The following is a 14,023-nucleotide window of genomic DNA, read 5'->3' on the forward strand; positions in this document are numbered from 1 at the left end:
ATTACATTTCAGCCATGGTGGGCAGCCTGATGCCCACCTGGAAGTTAAACCTGGAAGGGGATGAAGTGAAATTCCCAGCCGTAAGCCATCAGACCTGACTTTTTTTTAAAATATATTTTTTTTTATCCATGAATTAAAGGCCTGTCTTTCCCTGGTTTGGAAAAGGAGATGGGACATTTTGTGGGGGAAGGGAGGGGTTTTTTTTTTATACAAACCTGTTATTAACAAAGGCCATCAGCAATCCTTTCTCAGAGTCCTAGGTGTTGCAGCTTGCCTCAAAATGACTTGTTTTTTTAATAAATAAACCTATTTGCTAGGGAAGCAGGTTATTTTTAGCTGAGAAGCTGTGTATATTTACCTAAGCTGTGTGGGTTCTGCATCCAAGTTTACGGCTCCATTGTCCCTGAAGGACCTATACCCAAGCCCAGGATCTGCTCCTGCTTTTCTCTCCAGAGGCTCAGGCATCATCTCCTGGTCATCCAGCCCGCCAGGGTCTCCTCAGCGGCTGAGAGTAGCCTCAAGTGCCTTAGATGTTAAGGGAGACAAAGGCATCCAAGGCACTCAGGACTTGCCCTAACCACATCAATAATTCGTATCTTCTCCTGCCCTTTCTCTCTTCTCCTTACTTCTGTGTTCAGTCCTTGTGACTCAGTGATGCAGGGACAGAACATTGGCTTAAATACTGTCTTGCAAACATGCAAACTGTCCCGTGTTAGCATGCTCCCAGTACAGTTTTGGTCTGGGTGCATAAGTGCACATCATCTGGGGACCAGTATGGACCAGGGGAACTTTCAAGATGGCACCACAGACAATGCTGTTCTGGGGCGTGCATGAGGGGGAGTTCAGATCATGGATATGAGCCATGCTGGACCTGAAGGGCCTGAAAATGGGCTATGGTCTGTTGTATTGACTAGTATAGATGCAATCAGTGAGTCTTGGTCAAGCCTGGGGTTTCTCATTGCATCTGCGGTTCTGGTATGCGTCTAGAGAGCACTGAAACCCTACAAAGAGACATCATCTCCCGCCCAAGCCATCTACCACAGCTGCCATTCAGGTCAGCAGATTGTGATGACCAGCGAGGGCTTGCAGCAGTTCACAGATGGCTACTCACTAGTTGTGCCTGAATTAGAGCTAGCAAGAGATAGGAAATACCAACGGCTGGCCCCTACCTGCAAAAGTTATGGGCCAAAGGCTTCCAACCCTGTTGAGAAGTGTGTGCTGAGCAGCTGTATGGGTCTGGAAATGCACAGGAGGGATAGGTCTCAGGAGTTCTGGGAGGTGTAAATGGTCCATGTGTTAGATATTTAAAGTAACATGGAGAAAGGGTGAAAAACAGTACATAGGATGTCTAAACTGAAATACTAATTATGAACCTTATTTCTGTGCTCACTGTAGTGATTGATATGACCAACACTATACCCTCTCAGAGGGAGATCTGGAGAGGTTTGGAAGGACTAGATGTACTCAAATGAGGAAAGAAGGATGCCTGGGCTGAGCCAGGCCAGTAGTGGCAGGTCAGGTCTTATTGGATGGGTGACTGAAGGTGATATTTCTTCTTCCATGTTGTGAACTCAGTGAGTGGACAAGAAGCATGTGAAATGGGCTAGTGATGTCAGGGTAGGCAGCTCTCTGGAGCTGTGTCGTGCTAGCTAGTATCTGGTAGCAGTCATAACCTTGGGACTTCCCCATTCTGCCTTGAGGTGAGTGAAGACACATTATGACTTGAAACAGTCCCTGGCCCACGCATCTTTCCCTTCCAAAGTCCAGTTCCTCCAGGGCTGAGCACGCAAGGGGTGTTTTGCCCACTAAACGCCACTGTGCAGACCAGCAAGGGTCTCTGAGTAGTAACAGGTAGAACCTACATCCATCCACCCCCTCTCCTCACCCTCCCTTCATGCTGGCCATCCCATGGTACCCATAAACACACACAGATGTTTAGAGATGCATGCACTGGCACAGGACACACTGCGCACGACTCCGTTGAGAGACACTGCAGCCCTGTGTCCCCCAGCTACGCATGCAAACACACTTGGATGCGTGCAGAGCATCTTTCCCCAAAACAGACACATGCTCCCCCTGTATTGCACAATGCAGGTCAACAATATGCAGCCCTTCCTACAGGCATACCCACCTATAGATCTACACATATGCATATGCAAGCATTCATACACACATGCTGTAACAACTGAGCTTGAAACTCATCCACAACGCCAAACACCCCTGTACAGAGGCACTGGCCCTCCAAGTCTCCCTTTCTCCCTCCCCTGTCCCAAAATGCTGGGTCGTTTTTTCGGTTGCTCCTCCCTGCCTGTTTCCAATCCACCAAATGTCCTTCCCGTAATAGAGTGACCACAATTGCACACCGTATTCCAAATGTGGTTTCCCTGGTGCCTTGCACAGTGCCAGAGTAAGTTGGGCAGATTTATATTCCATACCCCTAGATAAACACCTCGAGACCATGTTTGCATTTACCCAGCTGCCAAGCACCCTTGCAGATGGTTTTAATGTGTTCTCCACATGCATGTACCACTTGCACAGAAATCGGGATTGAGACTGGGGGGAAGGAAAGGAGAGAGGAGACAAGGGAAAAGTAGCAGGCAGGAGAGAATAGCCCTCATTGCACCCTGTGGAGACAGTCTAAGCAGTGAGCAGGCATGGCCCAAATATGCCTTTCCCTTCCTCTCTCTTCCTCCGAAGCAACCTGCAGTGTGCTGGGATTTCTGACTAGGCTCAGGTGGGCAAGCAGAAACAAAGAACAACATGAGAGATGCCTGTGACACAGCCCTTTCCCAAAGTGCTCTGTGACTGGCCTTTCTGCCTGCAAAAGGCAAGTCCTGCAGCAATGGCATCAAAGAGTGTGTGCACTCCATCCTGAGCATCCCATATTGGCTTGTGATAATGACTATTAATTGCCATGCCCTGAGATTTCAACCCTCAAGGGCTAAGGAGAGCTGCAAGGCACATCTGTTCTAAAACTACAGTGATCTGTGCTACTATAACTACTCTGTAGTACAGTACTACTGTAAAGGAGTATTCATGACAATCCAAGCAACGGTGAGATGAATGGGTACACTATAACAGTAACCTTTAGGCACCGACACACACGCCCTGCCTGGAGGATTTTGCAGTCTAGCCTTAGAAGATGGGAAAAGATGATCTGTGATAAAACAGCATGCAGATGCAGAGAAGTAAATCAGATTTTCTGACTTCTAGCTGGCAGGTATATACCTGCCTTATTGTGATTGATATTAGAGGAACATGTCATTAACTTCTGGTTAGATGGTGAACTGACATGTTTCCACGTACTTCATCTTCTCAAAGTGCTTATTTCATGGTGGTGGTAGTGCGTCCTCTGCAGAGCTGGATGAGGAGGAACTCTCTGCTGGTGACCCAAGTCCCTGCCCCAGCACAGCCCTGGGAAGGCAGTGGGTGAAAGTAGTGTTCAGCATCATCTCTCCCAGCACATTTCCCTCAGGCTGAGGTCTGTACTGCACGGAGGGCTTTGTTGCCTGAACCCTTGGGGCTGCCTTCAGCTGAAGCTGGGGACTCGCGTGAACTGGATTGATGGGCTGAGAAGTACAAAACAGCCTTGTCGGGAATACACGGAGAAACTAGAGGAGGTGGCCCTTACTGGTGCAGGGATGTAGCAGTGGAAAGAGAGGGTCTGAGCTGTTGCTGTGGCTTGGCTTGGCTTGGCTTGGCTTGAGGAAGTGATGAGCTGGGCACCTCAAGACCAAGAGATGAGAGCACCAGTACATACAGGAGCTGTGTTGGCATCTCTGTACCTAGCAAGGAGGGAAGGAGTAATCTGGAATGTTTCAAAATTTCTCTTGTCCTTGAAAGTGATTGCCTCCAGCATAAGTAAGGTGGTTCCTGAGACCTGGAGTGGAGGTAGGGAGCCAGGCCAGCTGGAAATCTGAGATGTGTTTGGGAAGCCCAAGCGACTCTGCTGATATGAGACAGCAGCATACAGGGTACTGAAGTAGGATGAAGATGCACCGACCTGTCCCAGCACAAGGATGGCCACAGAGCTTGGTGTTACATGCAGAGGAAGCTGTGAGTGACATGATGCCCTCCTCCTAGCCCCATAATGTCACAGCCTCTATTTGCTCTAATAATACTATCTTAAAATCACTCAGGGACAATGGAATTACTGACCTCATCCCCAACATGATGCATCTAAAGAGTAGAAGCTATCTCTTAATTTATATTATAAGCTTTCTTCACTGACAGTTTACCCCTGAGGTTTCTTTGCATCATTTTCCATTTTTGTAGCTCATCTCCATTCATACTGCTTGCCAACAGGGGAAAAATCTTTCTTCTCCTTCTCTCTTCTTGGATTAAGCAGACCAAGCATTTCATTCTCCTCTGGGGCCACAAATGAAATCTTCCCACCCTCCCAGTCCTTCCCTATTGCTTTCTTTTTTTCTTTCTGTTCCTTTTCAACAAAGGGACTTAGGAGCTTTTCCTTAGAGCGGTTATCTTGTTTGACCAGCAGCAAGGACATCTCAGGACCTGTGAAGCCTCTTCTGGCAAACTACTATGGGATGAAGAAGCACAAGGAGTCTTAGAAGACAAAGCTTCAGTTCCTGCCTCAGCAGGTGGCTTTTGCCAACCTCACTTCCCTGCCCGTGTTAGGTTTGTAGTCAGGGAGTGTGGTGGCCACTGGTCTGCACTTTCTCCACAGGTACTGTGGCCTGTCTCCCTGAAGTCCTATCAAACTAGGGAGACAGAAAGGGATTCACCAAGATGAGGCACCTGCAGAGTCTCTGGAGAAGAAAAAGGTCTTGCCTTACTTTCAGCTACTCATGTCCTGCAGGACTAATGTCTATAGGACTACAGTGGTTGGCCATGTCCTGTAAACATGAGAAGCTCCAGTGCAATTCCCACCTTCCCTGTCTCCATCCATGAGAGCTACCTACAGCTCTGAATCTGGAGCAGCTTCACCCCCATACGTACATGCCTGAGAGAGAAGTGGTATCCTCCATTCAGCACTGCCTGAACGACCGATACACACCCAGAACACTTTGCATGTGGGATATGTATGAGATTTACTTGTTTTCTTAAAAGTTTATGAATTCCTTTTGACTTACATCTTCAGTGGATCCTGTTCCTTCCAAGGAAATAGATGGTTTGCATTCCCCATTCACTTGGAAGATGCGGCTTCATGTCCCAAACCTACCCACCTGTACTAATCCAAACAGCATATTTGAACTCTCAAACTATTTTTCACCAAAAAAAGAAATTTTTCAAGAGCTTTTCAATCAGCATTTAGAACAAACTGGATCCTTTCTGATTATCTCTGCTTCTAAATATTGTTAACAGTGTCTCAGGAGAGACTGGCTTATTTTTAGCATGTCAAAAGCACACTACTTACGGGTGGTAGATTTTTTTTTTCTAATGACAGCTTCTAAAAAGGGTTGAAAAAATGGATTTTATTTTTTATTTTAAAATATAGCCATCAGAAAAATTGTCAGCTTGTGGATTTTTTATTGATTTCCTGAAACTCCTCACCATTTTTCAGATTTCTTCTTGTAATTCAGTGTGGATCTCTTTTTTGAGAAGTGACCAGGAGAAAAGGAAAACAACAGAGAGAAGCCAAGTTGTTAGTACTGTTAATATTTTTATAAACCAAGAAAAAAAACGTTTAGAGGAAATATTTGGGAAAACAAACAAGAAGCAAAGTCTTGTTTGGATTCCAGCACAATACCAATGGAATATATGGTATTTTCCCTCCCCATTTTATCATCAGCTCAGCTGTTCTGTTAAGTGACCTCTACAGTGAGTAAAATAGGAGAGAGTTGGAGGCAGAAGGTGCAGTATTTGGTCCTGGGTATCACATCGGTGGTCTCAAGCTGGTGAAATTAATGGCAGAGGTGCCACATGGCTGTGCAGACCAGAGGATACGGCGGGTGGAGTGAGCGAGAAAGGAAGGAATGTGGGGAATCAGAGTAGTTTTGGTTGGAAGGGACTTTTAAAGGTTGTATAGTGCAACCCCCCTGCAATGAAGGGGGACAACAACTCAATCAGGCTGCTCAGAGCCCCATCCAATCTGGCCTTGAACATTTCCAGGGATGGGGCATCTACCACCACCCTGGGCAACCTGTGCCTGTGTCTCACCACCTTCCCAGTAAAAAAATTTCACCCTTACAACTAACCTGAATCTCCTCTCTTTTAGTTTAAAACCATTCACCCCTGTCCTATCAGAAGGCCAGTGGTTTGCCTTCTTAGATGGAAGGAATGGAGGTACCAAAGATAGGAGTGAGAGAAGGATGGTGAGGCTCTTCTCTGGGACACAGAGTGGAGAAACAGCTTTTGGCTGCATTAAAACCCAGGAATGTGGATCCAACAGTCACAAAGTGTGGCTGGTCCTGACGTCAGTCAATATTTCCATTTGAAAAATGTTTTCCAAGAGTTTCAGTCAATGTAGGAACTTCTCCATTTGTTCTGAAACCAGGAGGTCCAGAGGCACCTGGCTCAACATGCGGGTGTTCCCCGCCCAGCCTTCCCCTACCACAAACTAATAACTGCAGTCCTCTTCCCAAACCAGCTCCCCTCCGCTTGCCCCCACGGCTACCTGGACTGGCAAGGAACAGCCATGCTGTGCCTAACTGTAAGCTGTGCTCGTGCCAGCTGGTTGCCCAGCCAGCCAGGTGACAGCTGCCAATGGTCACCTGCCCTTCCCTCTGCTGATCATCAGCCACCACAAAACTGGCAGGGGGGAAAGGATGACTGAGATTTGGATGAAATGGGTTTTCCAAGCATTGAGAGGGCAGAGACAGGGGATGCTGTAGAGGTGGGGAGGAGGTTAAAGAGGTTTCTCTGTGTTGTAAGGGTCCATGATAACTATGACGGATTCATTTGTGTCTTTTCTTGGGGACTCAGATGCTTTCTGAAGATCGAGTCCCAACAGATCCTTAACAGCTTTAATGAATCAATTCTACAGGTCAATGCACAGAGGCATGGAAAGATTTCAGATGCAATGAGAGGCAGCAAAGATGATCTTATCTTTTCTAATTTCTGGGGCAGCTGATGGCTCCAAAAATTGTCCACATGATAAAGCAGCAGTCCAGAGGTGTCCCGACACTGGTTTCCACTGTTTCCTGCGTAGAGCCTTCAACCCTCTGCTTTTTGGGAGGATTGTGGGGATCAAAATACCCCAAAAGAACTAATTGCATAACCTGTTATCCAGAAACCGTCAGTTCCCTTTTGAATGAGCCCATTGCAAATGTGTGTCTGTGTGTGTTTACAGCATGAGGGTGTACCCACCAGATACATTTCCACATTAATATTTTCTGGACAAATATTGCAGCATGATACTAAATGAAACTACTTACAAGTGAAGGATGACCTTTGCAAGTCATTCTGAAGCTCTTAGAAAAGTGGAAGGTTTTTCTCCCAGCATTGACATTTGGACATTTTTCCTCCCCAATGTTGTTTCTTCACAGCTTACCCAAAGCTTACCCAAATTTATTTATTTTGTAAAAAGAATTGGTTTTATTTTAAGACCACTTTGACGACTAAATGAAATCTTTATTTACTTTTTTGTCTGGAAAGAAACCTCAGAGACAATAACATTTTGTCCTAATCCAAATTTTGTGGGGGACTTTTTTTTCCCCTCCCATTTTCTTTTGATCCTTTGTTGTGGTTTCAGAGAACTGAAAAATAAATAAACTGTTTTTCACAGTGTAAGTAATCCTGCAACATAATGAGCCAAAGGGAAGGGCTTTCCCTGTGTTCATGAATAAGAAAAGTAGTATTATTCTTCCTCTAATGTGACTGGAAGCAGAGAAAAATGCAATAAACTTCCTCCTCCTCTTCGTCACATTGATGCTGAGGAACTCTAGTTCCTCTGCCCTCACTCCCAGTTAGTGTTTCAGGAGATAGGCAGGGATTAGTCTGGTCCTTTTCATCAGCACTGAATTAAAGATAAGAAATCAGCTGTTAGGGGATGACTTTTCCTGTTGTTTTTCATGTCCTTAAATACCAGCAAACTGAATTGATCACTGTGAGCTCTGACCCTGGAGGGCACCATCCCAGCCCTTAAGGCAATCCCAGGTCTTTAAAGCAATCCTGGGTTCTTATTTAATCTTGTGAAAGTACATTCATTCTAAAGGTTCAATTCTTGTTTGGTTGAAAGATTGCTAAGGAACTAGCTTTGATACTAATGAAACATGCTGACATCTTGGCCGTGTTTACCATTTCTTTGCTAGTGGAGCTCTTTTGCAGATAAGAGCAGGCTGTTCTGTTTTATTTCGATTCACATGTAAGTCCTCTCTGTCAGACACTTTATATGCTGTTAATAAACACGGGCTGCCATCGGTATGGTGGGCAGACACTGCTCTGAAGGTGAAGTGGGACAGATTCACTCATTTTTCCTTTTCACTTCAAATACTCTACTGCAGCTGGATTTTAACCGATTAACACAGCCCAACTCAAAGGCGTAGGTAAGCATCAGGTTAGGTCTGGGCGCACAGTCCTTCCCCAGGGATGGGAAATGCAGCCCATGTTGAACATCCATGTCTGAATGAGAGCTTGCTCCCACGTAGGACTGGGAGCTTATGGATCAAAAGCTGCAGAAATGGGTGGCTGATAAACTGAGAGGATGTAAGTGTTGGGGAACAGGGTTTGACTTCCCTCTTTTTAACGTAGTGTTGATAATGAGGTCAGTTCCCAGAGCTTATAAGAAGCCTGGAGGATTCCTCAGCCCTTTCTAAGTATGGATAAATTCTGACTTTGTCCCCCACAGACTTAACGAACAGATGATGAGGAAGGTGAGACTGCCAGGAGGGTGGGCAGCCCATCTCCCAGGGCAGTCTGCCTCCATCACTGGTACCTCGGCTGCCTCAGAGCCCGGTGGCAAACCGTGCAGGCTGCAGAGCTGCTTGATGACCCTCTTAGCCTACATGCTCATGTAGGACATGATGCTGGAGCCCTTGAATGATCGGCTGGTACCTTCATTTGCAAAGAGAGAACCAAAGCTTCTCATAATTACGGGTCAATAGAAGACCTGCTTAATTACTTCTCCAGTTCTGGAGAGTTGCAAAATGACAATTAAAGAACTTTAAATATATACTTATATACTTACTAGTTTTCTGAAGAAAGTTTAGGGGCAAAAGGCAGGCATAAAATGTGGGAAAGGACTTCTTTCTTGGTTTGCATCTCTGGTTTTCCTTAAGTTAAGCACAGAAGCCAGAGCTATCTGCTGATAAATAACCAAGGGAAGTGGGAGCTCTGTGTATGGGGGAGGCAGGATTTCTCCTTCAAGGCTATTTTAGCTTTCTTCAATGAACAGAAAGGGAGAACAGAGGTGATTTAAAGAAAAATTCTGTAACAACTACCCCACCACTCCCTTCTCAAAAAGGTTGGGAAGTAGCAGTGAGCCTAGCAAAGTGGTATAACAGAAATAAACTGTTCCCCGGATATTTGCATTCCCAAGGCGACGGGCTCATGTGACTCCTCCACCTGCCCATTCTCTTTCTGCTCGTTTTCTGAAAACCTGTGACTGAGCGAAGGGCAGAAATCAAAAATAGTAAGTGCTGAGGAAAGCTAGGAAAACTCAACCATTATATACATGGTGCTTGGCAGCAGGTGACTGGTCAGTCGGTGTGCGTGCCCCGGCAATTAGCAGGGGCATGGCTCCAGATCAAATCACAGGGAAATGGGAAGCTGGGACCAGTGAAGTCATAGGCGAAAAGGATGTCAAATGGGAAAGGATGCAAATATTTAGGAAAGAGAAATGCCATCATTTTACTCCTTACAAAGCAAGATAATGAAATATTCTCTATTTACAGTTAGAAACATTGCCACAGATATATCTCTAAAGATTCTCACCAGTTCTCAGTGTTACTTAAAAGCGCACTGAAATTCCACCAAAAAAAAAAAGCAGCAAAGCATCACAGTATAGCATAGGACTGGCTGATGTATAATGAGTTAAAATTGCAGCTGAATTTGAATTAATGGTTCGTGGGCATTAAATCACAGCAAGTCTACTCTGTGGGCATGAGTATCTTGCAGGGAAGCCTGAACTGGTAACTCTGAGCCTCACAATGACGTAGCCACAGCACAAGCTCTCTCCTTGGTAGCCTAGGCTCAAATCTGTGCTGCCCTGTCAGGGTTATACCCAGCCAAGCTCCCTTGGGCATCTCCAGGTTGCCCGTCAGCCTCAGCCTACAGAGTCCTGAGGGCTCAGGTCCTCCTGTTCTCCACTCTGCTTTCCTGCCCCATTTTCATTTCTCCCAGCCCACAAGGGAGAGCAACTTTCCAGAAGCACTGACCCCTCTCAGGGAGCGCCCAGCTCTCCTCCTGCATCTGACACATTCTTCTGAAACAAAACTTGGGAGAAGTGGCACCTTCAGGAACTAAACACTTAGAAGAAAATTGTGATGGTGCCTGAAAGCTTTCTCAAATGTTGTGTGACAGTGTTGTTGGCTTTTTCATGGAGAGCCCTCTCTGAACAGTGGGGCATCGGTGTCTCCTCTGCAGGTTCAGTGACTTCTCTTCGTCTTTGTGTCTCTTCCACAGATGGCTTTTGTCTTCCTGAGTGGGATGGCATTGTCTGCTGGCCTGAGGGTGTGCCAGGCAAAGTGGTGGCTATGCCATGTCCTGAGTACATCTATGACTTCAATCACAAAGGTAGGTGTTGTCCTCTGTGTCAGCAGAGCCTGGTAAGATGCAGCAAGAGGAGTTCTGTGAGTCAGAAATTAGAAATCCTCTTTAACATCCCTTTTTTGTCACACAGTGACTCCCTTCCAAGCAGCAGTAAAGCCAGGGAAAAGGAAGCAAACAAACAGCCTTTTTGTTCTTCTATGCTGAAAGAAAAGCTCTGTTTTAACTGAAAAAATGACAGATTTCCCACCTGCCCCACTCAGACTGTAATGGGGCAAAATACGGACTGATTACCTGCTTACAGCTGGGCAGTCCTGCAGCGTTACCAACCTGTAATTGTTTGAAGCCACAAACTGTGTAGCAATAGAAACCCACAAGATATTCTTCCAATTCATATTCCTCACTTCACGAGTTTGTTAATTCTAGCCTCGATCTCTGCCCAGACCCCTACAGTGGGTATCTGAGAACAGAGCTGGTAACCAGCACTTGTGAATTCCTCCCTATCTCCCTTTCCCTCAGGCAGTACATTTCTTGGCTTGCTTGTGGTGCCGCGAAGTCTGTGCATGTTTTTAGAGGCAATTGAAGTACACTCGCTCCTCAGTGTGTTTTCAAAGCTAAAGCATTCTCTTCTCTCAGGCAAAGCTGTACACCCAAAGACTGAAAAAATAGAGAATTAAGACTGTGTGTTCTCAGCAGAGCACTGATGCTGTTTGCAGAACACAAGTAATGATATTCCAGTGCACCCTGGTTGCACATAGCCTATCCGGACTTCTCTGTAAGGGACTGTGAGTTGAGCCAGCTTAACCCCCAGCTGATGCCCTCTTGCAGAGACCCCTGCACATGCACGTCACATTAGAGACCAGGAGGAACAGGCAATCCATCCCTTTTTACTCCATAACCCAACATGGCACAGATTGCCCACCTCACTGATGTCCACTGGTTAAGTCAGCTAGGGTGGGAGTCAGATGAAGACCCTTAGATTCAGAGGTCTCTCAAAGTTCTCCCTCTGGAGTCCCAGGACAGGTAGATCTGTTGACTGGTCTCATCCCTGTCATCTGTAATGGGACTTCTTACACACAGCTCATGCAATGGTGCCTCCCACAGGCATCTGAACATGGATGTTTTCATCTGCTGGTTGAATCTCAAAATGAAACCTTGCCCTCTCTTGCTCCGTCACCATGAAGAGGGTAGCGATAGAAAAATCTACCTTGAGATGCACTGAAGAGCATCATAAGAGTAGTATAATATAGATCACTATTTATTTTCACAGAGAGACCTGTAACTGTGAGGATGGTTCTGTCTGGAATTTTTCAAAGCTTGTCTCCTTGGCTTGTAGACCCAACATCTTAACCTAAACTAAGGGCAACTTGTTATAAGCTCTCTGGTGTTTCTCAATTAGAAAACTGATAAAGTTGTTAAGCAGATGGAAACTGTTCTTGCAGCTGAGCTTCAGAGCAGGCAGGAGGCAGCTGGGTTGATTGGATCCACCCTTGGAAGAAGTTTCTCCTGTTCTGCCAGGTCTAGTCCCATTTACTCTGTCTCTCGTTTCTCTCCCACAGGCCATGCTTATCGTCGGTGTGACCTGAACGGGAGCTGGGAGCTGGTCCCAGGCAACAACCGCACCTGGGCAAACTACAGTGAATGTGCCAAGTTCCTCACCAACGAAACGAGGGAAAGGGTAGGCAGTTGCATTTGTGCATGAAGCATGAAGTGCTGGCCTCATCCAGGGCTAACCTAAGGAGCACTGTCTCATGTAAAACCCTTGATGAGCTCTAGTTTGCCGCCTCCTCTTGGAAACTATGTCCAAGCTTGCCAAAGCCACATTTTTGTTTTGATGGGGAATTACTTGAATTTGAAATTGTCCTCAAAGCCAGAAACGGTTCCTCCAGCTGCCATGATCCCATTTGTAAAGAGATCTTGGGGGAAAACTGAAATGGGCTGAGCGACACAAAGAATTGGTGGGAGGTTGTTCCATGCCACTGAGATTCTCTCTTCCCCACCAGGCAATAGTTTTGCTACCACAGTGACCAATAACTCCAATGTTTATGCACTTCTCCGTGCTAGGGGTTGTACAAACACAGAGCTAAAAGATGTGTGAATCAAACCAGTAGCAACGCTACTTCTGTAGCTGATTAACAGAGAATCTCTTGCTTGAGAGGTATAAATTAAGCATCAGAGATTTTATGTGGTCTGTTCCTTGGAGATGGGGTGGGGGGGGCGGGCAGTGTCCTTCGCTGAAGCAAATTAACATGTAAGAACAGACCTTGAACTAGTTCTGGTGTAGTTACAATTTTGAAACAGGGACAGCAGTCCAAAGTTAGAAGAGGGATTCACAGCACATTGGTATGCTCCTGGGAAAAAGAAAAGAAAGGAAAAAAAAAAGTCTTATCAATACATCAGATCTATGGCCTTTTTTTTATATGAATTCAGGTGACTGTCAAAATAGTAGCTGGCAGGAATTCCCTACTTCTCTGTCTGGGTCTGAGCCCAGCTGGAGCTCTGTAGCGTTTCTGGTGTCTCCCAAGCCAAGTGCATCAGAGAAGCAATTCCATCCTAACGTGACAGCAATGCTGTCAGCAGAGTCACCTGAGAGGATGTGACCTTCTTGTTTCGCAGAGAAAGACATTTCCACCCACGCGCGGTTGCTGCTCTGTTTCTGTAATTTGCAAAGAATTTAGCAGAAACCTCTGGTTTCTCAGTGGCACTTGGAAGATGTCCTCCTTGGATAGGGGGTATAGCGTTAGGGACTGATCATTTGCAGCAAAGGTTATTTTCAGACAGTTCGAGATAAAGATCTAACCACAAGCTTCACGGTGGGGAGCAGGCTTGAGGATGATACACAGTCCCTTTGGGAGAATGTTCTTAATTTTAAATCCAACCACAGCACAATTTTTTTGTTTTGTTTTGGGTTTGGGTTTTTTTTCTCTCAATGGTGAAGCAACATATGAATGAAGTTGTTTAGTGAGGAAAGATGTTATTTGAGCATCTGAATGCATTATATCATACAGTCAAGGAACAGACAAAATAGTATACACGATGTACAGCTCCAGCTACTTCATAGCAAAGCATGTTGTCTTGGTGCTGGATGATGCTTACTTTTAGAAAAAGTTTGGTGGGACTCATCTTTTCCCAGTCCATACAGTGGAAAGAGCTATTTTAGCCCCAGAGGTTCATGGGAAGTTTCTGGAGTAGGTGTTGGAGTCATGGAGCGTCATTTATTCACAATGATATACTCATCTTGAGTAAACCAGAGCAGTGATTTACTCTCAAGTAAATCTTGAGAGCTTTAGTGAGTTGCACAACTTCTTGACCTCTCTGAAGTCATTGTCTCCCCTGTCCCACCTGTCTCCACCCTGTGCTGAGGTGGGGAGTCACCTGCTGCAGCCTACTTCAGCTGAGCAAGTCTCCTGTATTT

The 14,023-nt window shown here is 45.8% G+C and overlaps 1 protein-coding gene across 1 annotated transcript in view; it reads left to right on the forward strand.

The window, feature by feature from the left end:
- The window catches only part of PTH1R (parathyroid hormone 1 receptor), a 121,296-nt gene that overhangs the window by 68,261 nt on the left and 39,012 nt on the right, over positions 1-14,023 (forward strand). Inside the window, exons 3-4 of the mRNA XM_005229553.3 lie at positions 10,525-10,635; positions 12,168-12,286. Coding sequence (XP_005229610.1) covers positions 10,525-10,635; positions 12,168-12,286 — 230 coding nt within the window. The remainder of the gene's footprint in view (positions 1-10,524; positions 10,636-12,167; positions 12,287-14,023) is intronic.

Source organism: Falco peregrinus, chromosome 5 (genome assembly GCF_023634155.1).
Source record: "Falco peregrinus isolate bFalPer1 chromosome 5, bFalPer1.pri, whole genome shotgun sequence".
NCBI classification, from domain to species: domain Eukaryota; kingdom Metazoa; phylum Chordata; class Aves; order Falconiformes; family Falconidae; genus Falco; species Falco peregrinus.